Below are 19,987 nucleotides of genomic sequence, written 5' to 3'. Positions count from 1 at the left end.
CCTCACTCGATAGATTTGTAAGAATTTTTTTGACATGTATTTTTTTAACATGCTCCGAAAATATCTTCCTCGGAATGTAAGAAAAAGACAAATATTTCGATTGTAAATAATTCAGCAACCAGACCTCCTGGAATTATTTGGTTTTCAGTTATAATCAGAGCTTACAGACCCTTTTTTTTTATGTATCACTCGATGGATTTGGAGGACTTTTATAAAAATGCCGTTTACAAGTTAAGTTCACAATGAACAGGCCAGGCCAATTTATGTACAAACAAAAATGTTACAAAAATTCTTAATAATCATTGTTAGCAAAAAAACAAAACCGACTTCCATGGATCAAAACTGGGTTTTATGGTTTTTAAAATAGTTCCTATGGCAAAAAGTGAACGAAATTGAAATGGGACCACACTGCAGCCACCAGCTATCCAATACAAAAAGAATTATCAAAATTGGTTCACTCAGTCCAAAGTTATGCGGTAACAAACAAAAAAAAAAAAAAAAAAAAAAAAAAAAAAATACAGACGAATTGAATACCTCCTCCTTTTTGGAAGTCGGTAAAAAATCTATCGAGTGAGACATCAAATGAAAGGTCTCTCTAAGCTCTATTCATAGTTGAAAACCACAAAATTCCATGAGGTCTAGTTGCTGAATTATTTGCAGTCAAAATATTTTTTATTTTTTTTTTCTTACATTTTCGGAGCATGTAAAAAATACATGTAAAAAAAATTCATCAAATTAACCCGACGTTTTTACAAGACTGTAGTCCTAAAAAATCCATGGTGATAGTTTTTCTAATGAACTTTTTTATGTAACAATTTAAAAAAAATGAAAACAACCATTTGCATCACAGTTTATGAAAATATTGTAGGTATGTATGTAAGTGAACGGATCCCACTGTGACCATTTATGCCTTTTTTATTTACTAAAAAAAACACCATTCACAACAAATATTATGTAGATTAAATATTACTCACCTATTCTTCTTGAGATGAAGGAACTTGCATTTTGTTTCACTTGTATTTTTTTGATTTTGGGACTTATTTTCACCAAGGTTTGTTTTACTGCTCAAAAAATGCACCACCAAAGTTTTGAAAAAAAAAAGAACATGAGTGAAGGCCCGCTCATGGGCCCATGAGAATGAGTATGGGCATACCCATACTGCGCATATACGCTAGTCGTCAAACTTTCGTCAAGTCTATGTCGTACGCTCTGAACTGGAAATGTCGCAAACATTCGACCACTTTTCGATATTCGACTTATTCAGACTTTTTGTTTTGATATTCGGTATTCTGCTAAATAGCTGGCCACATTCGGCCGAATACCGATTATTTAAAATATCTGCTTTCAAAATTAAGCAACAAAATATTTCGATTGTAAATAATTCAGCAACCAGACCTCCTGGAATGTTTGGTTTTCAGTTATAATTAGAGCTTAGATTAGAGACCTTTCTTTTGATGTATGTACTTTTATGAAAATGCCTTTTTACCAGTACAAGTTCACAATAAACAGCCCAGGCCAATTTATGTACAAAAAATACATGTTCAAAAAATTCTTAGAAATCTATCGAGTGAGACATTAAATTTAAGGTCTCTGTAAGCTCTATTCATAATTGAAAACCAAAATATTCTAGGAGGTCTGGTTGCTGAATTATTTGCAATCAAAATATTTTTTGTTTTTTCCTTACATTCCGAGGCAGATATTTTTGGAGCATGTAAAAAAACGCATGTTAAAAAAATTCTTACAAATCTATCGAGTGACACATCAAATTAACCCGACGTTTTTACAAGACTTTGTAGTCCTAAAAAAATCCATGGTGATATTATTTCTAAGGAACTTTTTTATGTAACAATTAAAAAAAAAATTACAACAACCCAATTCATTTGGTAAAGGAAGAAATTTGATCCTCCATGCGCATCACAGTTTATGAAAATATTGTAGGTATGTATAAGTGAACGGATCCCACTGTGGCCATTTATGCCTTTTGTATGTACTAAAAAAAAACACCATTCACAACAAATATTATGTAGATTAAATATTACTCACCTATTCTTCTTTAGATGAAGGAACTTGCATTTTGTTTCACTTGTATTTTTTTGATTTTCGGAGTTATTTTTACCAAGGTTTGTTTTCTGCTTAAAAAATGCACCACCAAAATATTGAAAAAAAAAGAACATGAGTGAAGGCCCAACTATAACAGACAAGAGCGAGCATGGGCTCATGAGTATGAGCATGATTGAGTACTCATTCAATTCTTATGGGATGCCCATACTGCGCATATGCGCTATTCGTCCAACTTTCGTCAAGTCTATGTCGTACGCTCTGAACTGGGAATGTCGCAAACATTCGGCCACTTTTCGATATTCGACTTATTCAGCCTTTTTGTTTTGATATTCCGTACTCTGCTAAATAGCTCGCCACATTCGGCCGAATACCGAATATTAAAAATATCTGCTTTCAAAATTAAGCAAAAAAATATTTCGATTGTAAATAATTCAGCAACCAGACCTCCTGGAATTTTTGGTTTTCAGTTATAATTAGAGCTTAGAGAGACCTTTCTTTTGATGTATCACTCGATAGATTTGGAGGAATTTTATGAAAATGCCTTTTTACCAGTACAAGTTCACAACCAGACCAATTTATGTACAGATGTTACAAAAATTCTTACAAATCTATCGAGTGATACATCAAACAAAAGGTCTCTCTAAGCTCTATTCATATTTGAAAACTTACAAATTCTAGGATTTCTGGTTGCTGAATTATTTGCAATCGAAATATTTTCTGTTTTTTTTTAATTCCTTGCCATACAAAAATAAATTTTAAAACATTTTCTCCAAATCCATCGAGTGAGATATCGAATGAAAAGTCTCTTTAAGCTCTATTCATATTTGAAAACCAAAAAATTCTGGGAGGTCTGGTTGCTGAATTATTTGCAATCGAAATATTTTCTGTTTTTTTTTTAATTCCTTGCCATAAAAAAATAAATTTTAAAACATTTCCTCCAAATCCATCGAGTGAGATATCGAATGAAAGGTCTCTTTAAGCTCTATTCAAATTTGAAAACCAAAAAATTCTGGGAGGTCTGGTTGCTGAATTATTTGCAATCGAAATATTTTCTGTTTTTTTTTTTTTAATTCCTTTTTTTTTATTTCCTTGCCATAAAAAAAATTAAAACATTTCCTCCAAATCCATGGAATGAGATATCGAATTAAAGGTCTCTTTAAGCTCTATTCATAACTGAAAACCAAAAAATTCTGGGAGGTCTGGTTGCTGAATTATTTGCAATCGAAATATTTTCTGTTTTTTTTTTTTAATTCCTTGCCATACAAAAATAAATTTTAAAACATTTTCTCCAAATCCATCGAGTGAGATATCGAATGAAAGGTCTCTTTAAACTCTATTCATATTTGAAAACCAAAAAATTCTGGGAGGTCTGGTTGCTGAATTATTTGCAATCGATATATTTTCTGTTTTTTTTTTTTTTAATTCCTTTTTTTTTATTTCCTTGCCATAAAAAAAATTAAAACATTTCCTCCAAATCCATGGAATGAGATATCGAATTAAAGGTCTCTTTAAGCTCTATTCATAACTGAAAACCAAAAAATTCTAGGAGGTCTGGTTGCTGAATTATTTGCAATCGAAATATTTTCTGTTTTTTTTTTTTAATTCCTTGCCATACAAAAATAAATTTTAAAACATTTCCTCCAAATCCATCGAGTGGGATATCGAATGAAAGGTCTTTTTAATCTCTATTCATATTTGAAAACCAAAAAATTCTGGGAGGTCTGGTTGCTGAATTATTTGCAATCGAAATATTTTCTGTTTTTTTTTTTTTTAATTGCTTGCCATTAAAAAAATAAATTTTAAAACATTTCCTCCAAATCCATCGAGTGAGATATCGAATGAAAGGTCTCTTTAAGCTCTATTCAAATTTGAAAACCAAAAAATTCTGGGAGGTCTGGTTGCTGAATTATTTGCAATCGAAATATTTTTTGTTTTTTTTTTTTTTTCATTCCTTGCCATAAAAAAATAAATTTTGAAACATTTCCTCCAAATCCATCGAGTGAGATATCAAATGAAGGGTCTCTGTAAGTTCTTTTCATATCTGAAAACCAAAAAATTCCAGAAGGTATGGTTGCTGAATTATTTGCAATCGACAAAATGAACTGAAAATGAATTTGGTTTAATCGAAACTTCTGATGACTTTTCTTGTGATGGACTGCTGCATGTGATTTCTTGGATTGATCCTGGTCACAACGACCTCATTTTAGACTACAAGTTAAAACTCGTACATTTGTAGATAGCACACATTTTTTAATAAAATAAAATATGTAGATTAATTCAAATATTTATGCGTTCATGTTTTTTTTTTATTAATTATTAAAATAAAATAGATTACATTAATTTGAGTATATAATAAATATCCATATTTTCTATACTTTTACTATCACACGTACATTTCAACTCTATTTACAAAATTTTGTTGAACAATTTTATTGCAAAAGACACTTGGATGCCCAAATGGTAACATACTTTTATTCTCTTCCTTGCATGTTTTTAATATTCATTAAAATAAATAAAGCAAATATTGAGTAGTGCTTTTAAAATCGACTATGTGTTATAGTTTTATAAGTTTCGTCCAACTTTTAGAGGTGCCCAAGGCTATGCCGAGTTTTAAAATTTCATATTCATTTTTTTTTTTTCAAATCTTGTTTTGTGTTCATTGAATTACTAAAACAAAAAAAAAAACATTCTAAATTCCAAAAACAAAAGCAACTAATAAAGGCCCTTATTGAGAGTGTCGTCTGTCTATCTATAGACGACTTTTGTTTATAGTCGATCATGATATTGTGAATCCCTGTTGTGAAATATATTTTTTGTTTTATCGTTTGATCTTTTTCGTATACAATTATTTTGCTACCGACTCAAATCAAGTTCATAATTCACAATAGCAAATATCTTTGTCCAAAGAAATACAATCGCACAACAGATATTCATCGATTTTGTAGCATCGAAAGTTGAACGACACTCGCAATAAGGACCAAAAACAATTTCAAAGTCTATGGATTTATAGACTTATGTGAGCACCTTAAAATGTTGTCACAAATTTATAGTAAACTAAAATCACAAAGCCACCTATTTCACACTATGACTAAGTGTTATAAATTATTCATTACAGTCTGCCATTCAGAGTGGCGCTCAATTCAGCTATGTTTGAGTTCTCTCTCCCCCAAAAATGTATCTACACAATTCAAAAACCTATTTAAAAATTTATTAATCAGTATGTACATGTAACATCGATTTTACATTAATTCAATTTAATTATGCACGGACTTCTACTTTTTAAAGAATTCAGAAAATTCAGAATAATCGCCACTCGAATTAATGATTTTTTTTTTTAAATAAAATAAAAAGGTGGGACTTAAAAAAAAATATTGACTTCAGATTCAATTCGAATAGTTAGTTAACTATTATAATTCTTAAATTTACATAAAATATGATATATATTCATGTGGCATAACTCCTCTTCTAGGATAAAATGTATGTGATACAGAATAATTGAGCAAATTTGTAATATCACTCGTATAAATATCAGCAAATCGGAATAAACGTCTTGAGAAATATGTAGGATTATGATATGTGCGGAACACACTTCCGAATTGCGTATTAAATACTTTCTTCGTCTCGTTTCTAAACAAAATAGAAATATTCTATAAAAAACCATTTATAAAGAAATATTTCTGACTAACCTCAATACATCCCTTTCGTTCATCCAGTTTTTTAAACTTATTTGAGCTGCTTCGCATTCGTTATCTTGATGATCTTCAATCAATTGGGTTAGCATTTGCAACCAGTTGGCGTTTTTCTTGAACTCTTCGTTGTTCAAAGTGTTGATTTCATGCTGAAAGAACCAAAAAAAAAATTGAATATTGACACATTTGCAAGTATTATTTCAACCCACAGTCAATTCACTGATTATGGCACCAGTTCTCCAGCCATGTTCCAATGTTACGTCTGCCAAATCACTGTATGGATGATCACCAAAATACAACACCGAATGCCCATGCCATCCTGTCAATTCTTGTAATTGTTTAACTGTACCCTGATAATAAACAAATATTTTTATAAAACAAAAAACAAAACTCATTATAAATTTTATACCTCATAGTAAATTTTGCCTCGTTCAAGCTTAGAGACTCTATCCCAGACATGTGTGTTTGACGATTCATCATATAATCTAATTGGTCGAGATTCATCGGTGAAAAATTTAGGTTTTCGAGCTTGAACTATTATAACATCGAAATAGTTCCTCCAATTCGATCCTGCCAGTAAAGTCATACCTCGATTTCTGCAAACAAAATTCAATCACCCATTATTTGAATGCAACTAAATAAGTCAAGGTTTTTCTAATAGATTGTCATAAATTTCACTTCTATTTGAATTTCACACATCATGGGTTCCAAGACCAGCATTTTATCTTCGCAATAAATATTTGTGGCATTTAAGGTTATAAGAGGGGAGTTGTCGATTAAAAGATTATTTTAAAAAAATGTTATATCAAAAAAAAAAAAAAGTTGCTAAATACAGAAATGGGCAACTTTCAGATTAGCGCCCCGTGCCACGTTAAAATTGTATGCTAAAATGTTTACACTTCAATTAGGGGGAATACCTGCCGGATACTTAAGAATTTAATAATATAGCTTTAATAGTTTGGTTAGCTACCAAAGCAATAGACGGATGTTTAACTAACTCTAAAATAGTCAATAAAAAAAAATAATAGCCTTAGCGATCAAGAACAAGCCATCTTTGTATCTCCTCAAACAAAAGTATCAAAGAATTTTTACTTTTTCTAAATCAAAACTCAAAAGACAAATTCACAAAAACTTTTTTTCCGACCAATTTTAAAATTCTATGAGACTTCTTGAGGCTTCGCTGTTCAAATGGTTCTAGTTTGATTCTGATAGCAGTGGCAAACTTAGAGCAAAACGCCAAGATAGAGTTATTTGAAGGCTTTGTAACTGAATTTCAATTAAACTTTCCACAAACATTGAGGGTCACATGAGTTATGGTAACAAAATTGTGCTGAGCAGCAATGATTGGACGTTCGATATTGTTTTTCCTTCTACATCACCTACATCAATCGCCAAATAATTTGAAGAAAGCAGTTGATAGAAATTATTTACATCAAATACTTAATTGTATCAATTTGTCTGACAGATCAGTACACGAAATCGAATGTAACAGACAGTTAACTCACAAAAATACATAATAGGAAAATTTCTTACTTACACAAAAGGAAATGGGCTGTTAGTGACTAGAAACAATTTCTTTTCAGCTTTGATTAATCGATCAAAAAATCCGGGCAGTAATGGATTTTTCTCAATGAAATTTTTAGCGTCTTTTAAAACAATTCCATGCATAATTGGATGACAACGTTGCACAGAACTCTTAACGTCATGAAATAATATCTCCGGATGGTAATCAATGTGATTTTTTTCAAAATATTCGGCAACATTGCAGAGTAAACACATTTCTGGAACGGAGAACAAATCCGCTAGCTGCACCATTTTAGCTTTAGCATCCGGCTAAGAAAAAAAAAAGCAAATGAAAGAAATAATAAAAAAAAATTAAAGGAAAAGGAAACGAAGAAAAATAAATAAAAAATAAACAAAGCATTTTTTACCTGATAGCTTTTGGAGTGTCCTTCAACATAAGCAATTGGTATTATTCGGTTTTTGTAGATTTTCAAAACTTCTGAATCGGGAATTTTTGTCAAACCCCGATAGACTGAACCCAATTGAATTTGTAGAAATGAATCTAATTTTAAAAGAAGACCCTTTTCAATGTCATAATGAAGACCACGTACTGCAAATCCAGGTTTATATTCAAGTTGTGAAATTTCTTCAGGATACTGAAATAAGAAATTTGATGAGAAATGTATTTTTTTAATTATTGTTTTTTTTTTTTTTTATAACAAAATACAACCTTAAACTTTTTGATCAGCATATCACGTCCTAGATTGTAGAGCAAATCATGCAAACATGATTTGTAACAAGCCAACGTGTAATCGTAATCAAAACCATAAACATCAACTTCTTTCAAGTCTAATTCATTACAAGCGAATACTCCTTGGAGGTTAACGTTTTTGGGTAGTTTTTTGGCTGAAAATTAATTAAATTAAACAACAAAACAAATTAATTTTATACAAAGAAGGGCCTCACTGAACTCTACTATAATAATAAAAAAAAAATGAAAGCAAAGTTAGCAAAAAATATTTAAAACTAGGACTTTTTTTTTCAAATTTGAAATTTAAGAGAAGTACTTCCTGCGTGCATTTTTTTTAATTCAACTTCATATGTGAAAATAAAAGTGGGTTATGCAAGCTTTTTTTTATAGCGATAGACTGTCACACCATAGATTCTAGGTTGAAATCCATGCTCCATTTGAGAGAAATTAACAAATCTTGAAAAAGTAACTTGGTCATAATAGACCAGTGCCAATCCGGTTTTCAGAAGGCAAAAGTTAAACAAATTATTAGCAGCATGATGGTGGTGGGTATATGAAAGGGGAAAAACAAATTGCCCACAAAAAAAATTGGGGAAAAGGGGGTGGGTGGGCGAAAAAGTGGGGTGGGTGTCAAAAATCATGACATCCTATCGAAAACTTTGCATGTTAGAGCTATTCTAGTACTTGATTCAAATTAAAAATGTCAATGACCATTATAAAAGTATAATTTGGTTTCTATGGAAAATTATTTCTCGCCAATATTACTGTCATTTACGGAAAAATCAATCTTAAAAATGGTTTTTTTGTTTTTTTTTTCAATTTTTCTCAATATTTTCTAAAAGTATAGTTTTTCCACACAATCTTTAAAAAACGGTTTTAAGCTAAATAATTGCATTCCAAACTTTTCCAAAATCAAAAATTTTTTCGGTAACTTTTTTGATTGAAAAATAGGCTATTTTTTCAAATTAAATTCGTCAAAAATCCAAAAATTAACTTTTTGCTCAAAAAACATTTTTAATAGATAGAAAACATAACAAAGTAATTTTTAACCAAGGTTTGTTAAAATCCAACTATTTTTGTAAAAGATAAAAAACCAAAAAATCGTGTTTTTGCATTTTTTTAAAATATTTTTGAGGTTATAGAAAAAAATTGTTTGAGTAAAAGTTGTAGGCATTTATACTACCTACAACTTTTGCATTTGACTTTTTTCGATAGGACGTATAATTTTGACAGAAATCGTTAAAAACCATGATTTTTTACACCCACCCCACTTTTTCGCCCACTCACCCCCTTTCCCCCAATTTTTTTGTGGGCAATTTTTTTTCCCCCTTTCATAAACCATTTATCCTAAATTTTCCCACCACCCATATGCTGCTAATAATTTTTTTATATTCAAAAATTATTGGCAACTGGTCTATAAACAACAAAGCCTATCTAAATGTAGGCAAGGTTAGGTTGAAATGTCTAGCAGGAAAACAAATGACACACTTAGACCACTTAATGTTTCGTTCTTACTAATTAAACCAGTTGGACCAGTGTTGATTAAGTCAAGTGAATCTTCTTAGGAGACCTATTACGAAGCTAATATGCAATTCGCTCAGAGACAGCGATTTTTTTAACTTTTTGGATCCAGCCTAGGCCAGATCTGCTTGGTCGTTTGGTATCGGTATGTTATAATGTTTGACCATCTCTTGTTTGTTGCTTTTTCTTTACCAAGAGTTTATTAGTTTTCAGTGGTACTACACTGAATAAGCCAAATATGAACAATGGGAATTTTTGTTTGAAGATTTTTTTACGGCTGTATAAAAAAAAGCGACTTCATGCCCATTATATTTGGGCCTATACCCGTATTTGAAATATCTTTTTTAAAGACGAAAAGCTATCCAGATTGCTTGCCAAAGAGGCTTTTATAGTTGTGAGTCTTGGGGCTTACAAGTAAATACCCAAAAAACTAAGATCGTCATATTTGAAAAGAGACAGTCAAGAAGACGTCCAGAAGAAAACTGGTTGCTAAACAATGTACGCATTGACGTTGTACAGGAGTTCAAATATTTGGGAGTCCTTTTGACCTACAATTTAAGCTTTTTAAAGCATGCCAAAGAAAAAAGCGACGAAGCGAAATTAGCATTAAATATTATGTGGCCAAAGTTTTTCTCTAACCAAAATGTTGATTTATCGTCAAAATACAAAGTTTTTAATGCGACGGTTAATGCTTGCATGACGTACGGAGTTCAGGTGTTCGGATACACGTACCTTGAGGCCTTTGAAACCGTACAAAGAAACTTTTTTAAGAGATTATTCCGTTTGCCAAACTCAACACCTAACTATGCGATATATGTGGAGTCTGGTATAGCCCCTATATACATACAAAGCTTAAAAGCAAGCGCAGACTTCATCACTAAAGTAATGAAAAGAAGTGAATCATGTCTCCATAAAATAATTTTAAAGAAATTACTAAGAGTAAATGCTTCCCCGTTCAAAGACTGGAACGAACTAGCTGTTTATTACGAAACATCTTTAAACTTATCTGAAAGTAACGTGGCTGATTGGCAGGCTCAGTTTGCTGATGTGATTGCTAAGGTTGATCACAAAATGTTTCTGGATAATCTTTCCAAAGCATCTTCTACAAGATCTAGAGCAATTTACAGTAATTTAAATCATCAACTACTGTCGGACGTAACATACTTTCGTAACGGTTATTCAGCCTCTGTTATAGGTATCATCTTTAGAACTAGAGTTGAAATTTTAAATTTAAACTTCATACCTCACCGTCCGGATCTGCCTCAACTTTGCGATCTATGTAACGGAAGAGTAAACGAAGATATTTACCATTTCGTTGCGGCTTGCCCAATTTTGCAAGAAATCCGTCGGCTACATTTTCAGGAGAGTTTTCTATCCTTACAAAAACTTTACGAAATCTTAAATGGAGCAAGGGGCTGGATCAGCCTCTATAATTATTGCCAACATGCTCTTTCGTACCGTAATAGTTTCTTATATTAAAACGAAGTCCTATACCCACTTCTTGCAGTTTCTAAAGTAAATAAACTCTGTCAAATTACTTTTAACTTTTGATTGATATGTTGCTGATATTAAACTGATATTAAACTTAATACTTTTTCTTTTGTGTTTCAAATCACGATAAAATTGTTAGTAATTTTTTAATAATGCCTAATCAAACAAACGAAAATGTGTAAAATTTTGTGTTTCAAATCACGGCAAAATTGATAACATTGTTAAAAATTTGTACAAATACCTATTTATTTAAAGCAAATTGTGTAATATATTTTTTGTGTTTCAAATCACGGCAAAATTGATAACATTGCCAAACTAAAAATATTTGTTTGCAGTTTTATATATAAAAGTGAAAAAAATCTTTTATTCAAATTTTCTAATTTTATTTTTGCATTTTATTTCTTTTATTTTTTAAATCATATTATGAAATGTCATATCAGGCAGACGGCAGTATTGCCATGTCCTTATTCTTAACTATAAAAATTGTAAAATTTTATGATGAAAAAATAAAGAATATTATCTATCTATCTATCTAGTTGCAGAGTACACAATCCATTCAACTATTTCTTGCAAATTAATTTTATTTTCCAGCTGAATAATAGAGCGAAAAGCAATCAAAATAAAAGAGACCATAAATGTTTATCAGCTGACCAGTCGGTAGCGATGGGACTTTTGAAAAAAAAAAAAATTTCGAAGCAGAAGGTAGATTCATTTTTATCGCAGCAGATTTAATATAATATAATTTAAAAAAAAAATCCTTTTTAATGCATTTGCTTTCCATTACAATGTAAAAAAAAACTTTATTGCATACAAATATTTTGGATTAAAAAATATTGTTATTGCAAATGAAAAAATTTCTGCCTTGAAATAAAATTCTATGAAAAATGCGTGCAGTGTACAATTTTGGCTATCTGACTATACACTAGCTAGGAAACTCCCATCCCTGATGTCGAATACCTGAGCATAGCCGTATTTAGGGGGGGATTACAGGGTTCTTAGACTTAGTATATGCACCCGAAATTGAAGATATTTGTACTATTAGAAAAAGTTTAAGGTAGCAGAAAAATGTTAGAATTTAATATTGTAATTGTTGAAAAAATTTCATTTATGGAAAAAGTTACATACCGATTTTATTTACTGATTTTGATTTCACTCGAAGATTTTTAAAAGAGCCGAGCCGTTTAAAGTATTTTATTAAGAAGGATTTTCGTGAAAATTGACAACCAGTTTTTGTTTTTTTTTTTGTGATTTCTTTTTTTGCTCTTTTCTCAAAAGCGTAGTTTTTCGACAATTTCACTTTGCCTTACAAACGACTTTGTTTAAAATGAGTATAATCAATTTTTTTTTTATAATTTTCCAATAAAATAGCTTTAATTTCAAATAACGTAACACAAACAAACTACATTGAAATGTATTTTATCTTTATTTTTTTAAAAAGAATTAAGTAATTTTAAGACACGAAAGGAAGGCCTTTAATTAAGAAACCAGTTTTATCTTATTTTGCAAAATTTGAGAAAATAGTCTTTTAAGATACAAAAGTTACAGATTTTTGAGACGTTCTAGACTAGTCAAAATCGTATTTTTTTAGCTTTGACTAAACGTTTAATACTTAAATAAAAATATTAGCTAAAAAAACAGTGTGTCAAATAATTTATTAAACATTTCAGGTAATATATTCCTAATTTGAGTTAATTATTTTCAGACTCGAAGAAATGACAGATTTTTGGAACGCCATAGTCGAGCCAAAATTGTACTTTTTGAATTTTGCCTAGCTTTTCAAAGCTCAAAAATAATTTGAATTTAAAAAAAAACTACGCTCAATGATTTCTGATACATTTAAGATTATATGTTTCAAATTTGGTTTAATTATTTCAGGAGACAAAAAAGTTACAGATATTTTTAAATACCCAAATCAAGCGAAAATCGTACTTTTTGAACTTTGACTAATTTTTAAAAGATTAAAAACAATTTTAATTTCAAAAAAAAAGTAAATTGACTGATTCGTTATAAAGGCATTATATTCCAAATTTGAAGCAATAATCACAAAAGACAACAAAGTTACAGATTTTTGAGACGCCTAAGGCCATATGGGCCCACTGTGCATCGTTCTGAAGAAGTGTTCTTCCACGCTGGCAAAACCATTGCGTAAGCTTTTTCATCTGTCCTATTCTACTGGTCTCTTCATGAGTGGATGGAAAACAGCATTTGTCCAGCCTGTCCCTAAAAAAGGTGAATCTTCCTCACCCTCAAATTACCGACCAATTGCACTTACATCCCTTTCCAAGGTCATGGAAACGTTGATTAATTTTCAACTTAAGAAATATCTCGAACAACGAAAGCTTCTTAATGACCGGCAGTACGGCTTCCGTAGCAACAGGTCCACTGATGATTTGATAGTTTATCTCACCGAGCAGTGGAACAAATCTTTACATCGTTTCGGAGAAAGTAAGATTGTTGCACTTGATATTTCAAAGGCATTTGATAGAGTTTGGCATCAAGCTCTTCTTTCGAAAATGCGTGCTTTTGGCGTCGATGAGTCTCTTCTTCGTTGGATTAGAAATTACCTTTTGCACCCTTTAATACAGGTCGTATTGGATGGATTCAAGGCTGAAACCCACAAAATAAATGCTGGTTTGCCACAGGGCTCCGTTCTGTCTCCGACTCTCTTTCTCATTTTTACTTGCGATATAGGTACTATATATCAAGTTATGCATTCGTACAAAAAAAAAAAGTTGAGATAACATTTTTCCATGACATTACGATGGTAGACAATGCCAAAAAAGTGGGTCCCGGAAGTCCGTCTGTCTGTCTGTCAGTCTGTCTGTCTGTCAGTCTGTCAGTCTGTCAGTCTGTCAGTCTGTCAGTCTGTCAGTCTGTCAGTCTGTCAGTCTGTCAGTCTGTCAGTCTGTCAGTCTGTCAGTCTGTCAGTCTGTCAGTCTGTCAGTCTGTCAGTCTGTCAGTCTGTCAGTCTGTCAGTCTGTCAGTCTGTCTGTCTGTTTTTGGATTTTTAAAAAAATTTTGAAAATTTTTTTTTGAAAAATCAGATTCTCGAAAACGGGACATTGAATTTTTTTGAAATTTTGTTTTTAGATGTTGATTAGTGATTTCTACAAAATGGCATACCAATTTTATTTTAAAACTTTTTTTCCAAAAACTTATTTATAAAAAATTAGTTTTTTAAAAAACGGCTCTAACGATTTTGAAAATTTTTTTTCTAAAAATGCATGTTAATATATCAATCAAAACTGCATACTTGTTTTGGAGGGCAATTTAATTTCAGATTTTATTTTATTTTTTTTTTTTAAACGAATTTTATTTTTTTTTCCAAATTTCTATACATATAAAAAGTCTTAAAAATTTAAGCAACTTTAACTCTAAGAGCAAGTACGTGCGACCCCAGTCGTGCAATTTATTATAAATGATCTCCTGTCTGAAACTTCTAATCCACTCAATTGTTTTGCTGATGATAGTACCCTCAGTTTTTTATATTCGTTTCCTGATTCTCGCCCAAGTTCTTCGAAAGTGGATCTTGAACGGCTAAATATGATAAGCTCATTAAATTCTGATCTTAATAGCATTGTCCAATGGGGACTCGTTGAGTTTCTTGGATAGAATACAAAATAGAGCTATAAAAATGGTAGGTGATAGATCAATAACTGATACAATTACGTCTCTTGAGCACCGTCGTAACGTATCATGTCTCACGTTGTTCTATCGTTATTTTTATAAGCAGTGCTCCGACGCAATAGCTAGTTGCATTCCTCCCCTGAAACAATTCAACCGTAATACTCGCGCTTCAAGGAATGCTCATCAGTTTACCCTAGAGTCCAACTTCGGACGTACCGTCAAATACAGAAATTCTTTCTTCAGCCGCACTACACGAATGTGGAACGCGTAACCCGCCTCTGTTTTCCCATCCCATTTCAAATTTCAGAACTTCAAAACTAATGCTCATCGGTATCTTCTATCAAACCCCTCCCTATTTTCCTAATGCTCGTACTGTGTTCACCATATTAAGTGTACATTAATCCCTTTAGTGCGTGCTTATTATAAAAAAAAATATATTTATAAAAGTGTATATATATTTAAAAACAAAATATTATATAAAGAAAATTTGTATAAGTTGCATAGTTCCACACAGTTTAAAATAGGAATAAGTATATACAATTAAAAAAAAAATTAATTACTTATCTTCTAAACTAATACATAAAATTATAAAATTTAGCTTAAAATATATTTTCATTCAAATAAACACTATTTCATGTGACCACTGTCACTATTTTTTTTACAAAAAAAAAAAAAAATACGATAATTTTACGCATCTGATCCTTCCGACAAACTAAAAGCTATTTGAATAAGAAAATATAGATTTATGAGCGAGATATCGCAAGGAGTGATCGAATATGGCATATAGATTTTAGTTTAACCGGGTTTTTACGTCTAACGGGACAAAACAGTTTGTTTTTACACATTTAAGTGAAAAGTGTTCGGCTACTGGAGCTGTTCGGAAATACAGCTATGGACAAAGAAATAGCACACTATTGATTTTTCTTACAAAAATTGGATTTATTTGGGACCTTTTAACTTATATATTATAATTTTTATATCAGGGCATGCATTAGCTTATGGGGATTCATAAAATTAATAATTATAAATTATTTTATTTCAATTGAATTTTTAAAAATTATAATTTGTAGAGAATAGCCTTTTTTCTTGTGGACAAAGAAATAGCACACATTCCGAAAATCATAAAAATAATCATTTCTAAGCAAAAATTCTTACAATTTCCAATAAATTCAATACTACTTAGTTAGTAACTTGTTAGTAGATCACAGTTTTTCAAAGTTCCTTCGCACCTTTTTGGTAAACTTTCAACTAACGTCTGGTATCCACTTTATGGAGTACGGTACCACGTTTCTTTGATTCTGGCCCAAAGATCGTTTGAATTTTCTTTTCCCACGCTTAACATTGACATCAGTTTATAAATTTTCTATGGGGCTAAGATTGTAAATTTGAGATGGCTAGGTGCAAATATCGATTTTTTCGTCCGAAAACCTATCTTAACCTATCTTGTACTATTTCTGATGCATGTTTGGGTCATTGTCATGTATGAATATCTAATTAACTGGCGAGAAATATGGTTCCTCGGTATTCTAATGTAATATAAAGACAAAAGAATTTATCAATTCTACCATCCACCTAACCAATGGGTCCTTACCATGCCAGGAAAATGCGCCCCAGACCATCAAATCCTATCCTCTTAGATTCATCGTCTTGAGATAATAATTTGGTTTGTCCTTTTAACATTTTAGGCGATGGACAAAAGTTTTGTCATCGCTTCTAATGCGGTTAACCTTTATTTCATCACTCCAAAAGATTCTCATTCAAAACTGCATGTTTTTATTCAGATGTTTTTTAGCTAATGTTAGGTGATCTTTCATGTGTCTTTTTATATCATTGGATTTTTCTTGCTTACCTGTCTGTACAACTCAGCATTATTAAGAAGTATCCTTCTTAAAAGTCTGCTTGACACTTTTTTCGCCGAATTCTATATTTAATTCGGCAAAATCGTGCAAGATGACTTAAAAAGCCCACATTTGCGTTTCTCTGTGATCGCTCTATCCACTCGTATGGAAGTTTTGCGGGGAAGAAGTTAACGCAATTTAATTTCAGAGTTTAAATTTCTATTGGCTCTTTCTAAATAAATGGCTTTATCCATCATTTATTCGAAAAATTTAGAGTTTAAGCTAATTGAAAAGGATTTTTCCCTTGACTATGAAGATCAAAAGTAATACTCCCTTTTTCGCAGTTTAATCATTTTTTCTGCTTATTTTTTTTTTTTCAAAAATACTTGTTAATTAAATAGTAGCAATAAAATAAATGCATTTTCGTCTACAACTTTTGAACGCGGAATAAAAACTTAACGGTTAAACAAATGTGTGCTATTTCTGTGTCCACTAGCGAAAGAGACAGAAAAAGCATTATATTTCTAGTGCAAATAAATATAGAAAATAACGGTACTTTTAAGATATTTTTGTCTCCATCATTTCGACAATATACCTACCAAAAGAAAAAAAATTATAAAAAATTCCTAATATCTAAAATTCGATTCGCATGATTTTTCTCAATAGTGTGCTATTTCTCTGTCCATGGCTCTAGGTACATCTACCCTATAACCATAGACAATTTTTTTTTAGACTTAAGCCAGAACTATAATTGTCGGATGCGTCGGATGAAACGGAGGGGAACAGCGCTCGCAACCGCACTCGACGGATGAGAACTTATCGAGAATACAAAGAAAACAACAACAATTGACAGAAGCTTCCGACTCCATCCGCCAATTATGGTTCTGGCTTTACATATATCATCCAAATCAAATCGTGACAGGATTTGCTCTAACAATTCTATACAAATTTTTAATATTCAAACAAATTGAATTTCAGCTAGATTTCTAAACATTTTCAAGAGCTTGCATTCGAAAGGATAAAAATCTACCAAACTGAACTTTAGTCTACCAATCGACCAGAACAATTCAAATCTACCAAATTTGTTAGAATTCTACCAAAACGGTAACCGTGCCTCCTGTTTCTTTTATTTTAAAGAGTTTCAAAATGTCATACTTTTGTTGTTATTCCACCAAACAAACAAAACAAACAAGCAAACATTTGCGCTTCAATTTACTTTTTCTCTTATTTTAAACAAAGCTGAAAACAAATACAGTAAAACCCGGATAAGTATCTCACCTTAAATGCCCCATTTTGATAGGCACTAAAGCGGGTAAGGTACTTACAAGAACCCGCTTAAGTGCTCATAGGCAGTTATGTCTATATTTATTTAATAATAAAAAAAAAACATGTTGGATTACTAAAAACATAATCTTCACAGTACAAAATTACTTTGAAAGTTTAAAATAGCTAACTAGTTAATTTCTACCTATAGTAGAATTTTAAAGCGGTTTAGGAAACGAAGTTTTTCAAAGTTTTTCAAACTTGTTTCAAATGTGTACTTAAAAGAATTGTTTGCAAGTTAATTCAATTATAAGTATTTGAAAAGCCAGGCAATTAAGCGGGGAAGGCAGTTAAGCGAAAGGTACTTAAAAGATGAATTTTATGTGAAAAAATCCTTCAAATTTTGGTTCTAAAAAAACAAAGGTACTTATGCGGGTTAGGCACTTAAGCGAGAGGCACTTATCCGGGTTTTACTGTAATATAAACAAATCCGCTATATGGAAAATGAAATAGAAATGGAGTCAACTCTCAAATTTTGCCAAGCACATGCGAATTTCTAATCAACTTCGCATAACTTCATTCTTAACAATTGTTTGGTGTGTAAATAAATAAACAAACGATATAACAACACAAATGATGGATGAAGACGGATGACAATTAAGGGGTAGGGGGCGACGAAATGTCAGCAGAATGAATCTATAAGATTAGTGTTACATTATGCATTCAAAATTTTACACAAAAATATTAGCAGGCATGCAATTGGTGATTTTAACCTAATAATAACACAAGACGAAGGGAGGAAGTAAATAATTCGATTCAACTTACATTCAAATGTATGTCTGCTTTGCTCATAAATCAACTTGAAATCTTCCAGTGTTGATGGTTTATTTGGCGTTCTGGTGGCGGCGGCGGTTGAAAATGGAGCACTAGAAATAGGATGACAACCACCTCCACCACCAATAATCTCCTTGATTGGTCTTAACAATGATAACCATGGACGGTATTTGGTTACAATTTTGCGGTTATAAACAATTGATGGCAAATGAATACGAATTGATTTAGGCAGAATCATTTTGCACAATTTTGTAATTTATATAAAAAAAAGAGTCAAAAAATATTTGTTCAACTTGACACTTTTTTTTTTGTTATTTACCTATCTCAGAAAATAAAATAGTTTTTTTCAATAAAATTAAAGCTAAAAAAATTAATCAAAAACAGGTACTGAACATTGTCTAGAGGCCATCTTCAATGGCAAAATTAATAAATACTAAACTAGGAGACAAAATTGAATTTAATTCAAACTACAGCTACACCGCACAAGCACATGGACAACAACAAGACAACAAGAATATAAAATAGGTCTGTTCAGATTCAGTTTCTCTAGTTGTGTTCTGTTTCTGGTGCTGATTCTGGCATAACTCGATCCAGGAATATGTGTGCATTTACACTAAGGTGCAAACCGCGAGACGCACATAAGAGCAAGGGAGAAAATATGTTCGAAAAGATGAAAAGGAAAATTTTCTACCCTCCTGTTACCCCGTTTGTTTGTCCGATTTAGTGCCAGTTGTACAAACGTGGATCAGCCTTGGTTCAGGAATTTAACTCGCCGATTTCAGCGGATTAGCTGCGGGTCAACTTCGGTTCAAGCATGTATGTGGCTATTTTTACATGTACAACTGGCCCTTAAAGATCGAATTGAATCTGAATTGAAATTTCGATGCAGGTATATGACTATACCAGATCGAGGAATCGAATTGAAATAGAATCGAAAACACAAATTTTCTTTAAAAAATATAGACAGTAAAATAGAAAAAACTAACAAAAAGCAAGAGAAACTAGATAACGTAATACATACATCATTGACTTAAAGAGTGTGTTCCCTTCAAGCAAGAAAACTGAGTTCAGAAAAGACACTCCGACCTCCGACCGAGAAAAACGGGGTTGCACTCAAACACTTGCAACTTTTTGTGTATGAACACAAAGTCGAAGGAGAAATCGTGGTGAAAAAACCAATACATATAAAATCGGCTCCGCGGTGATTATAATTTCCATACTAATTTGAGCCGCCTTCGGACCCGTTTCGTAGTCAAAGTCGGACTCAGCTCCGCCTGAGGCAGAGAGGATTCGGACCGAGGTCGGACTCGTTTGCTTAAAAGGTTACTTTATTTTTTCCGGATAAGTAATAGAATAGACCGGCGAGACAAAATAGTTTATCAAGAATATCCGTAACGCAAAAATAAAGA

At 31.6% G+C, this 19,987-nt stretch overlaps 1 protein-coding gene across 1 annotated transcript; it reads right to left on the bottom strand.

The window, feature by feature from the left end:
• Nucleotides 1-4,347: 4,347 nt before the first annotated feature.
• LOC129920607 (5'-nucleotidase domain-containing protein 3) lies at nt 4,348-19,063 on the bottom strand. The gene is made up of 8 exons (XM_056002014.1): nt 18,570-19,063; nt 7,984-8,159; nt 7,682-7,909; nt 7,288-7,583; nt 6,160-6,346; nt 5,960-6,100; nt 5,748-5,899; nt 4,348-5,688 (listed from the first exon to the last, which is right to left on the bottom strand). The coding sequence occupies exons 1-8, from the start codon at nt 18,814-18,816 to the stop codon at nt 5,484-5,486; spliced, it is 1,632 nt and encodes a 543-aa protein (XP_055857989.1). The 5' UTR covers nt 18,817-19,063; the 3' UTR covers nt 4,348-5,483.
• Nucleotides 19,064-19,987: the final 924 nt, after the last annotated feature.

This window comes from Episyrphus balteatus, chromosome X (assembly GCF_945859705.1).
Source record: "Episyrphus balteatus chromosome X, idEpiBalt1.1, whole genome shotgun sequence".
Lineage (NCBI taxonomy): Eukaryota > Metazoa > Arthropoda > Insecta > Diptera > Syrphidae > Episyrphus > Episyrphus balteatus.
The sequence above is the reverse complement of the archived record's forward strand: the minus strand, read 5'-3'. Positions and strand labels throughout refer to the sequence as shown.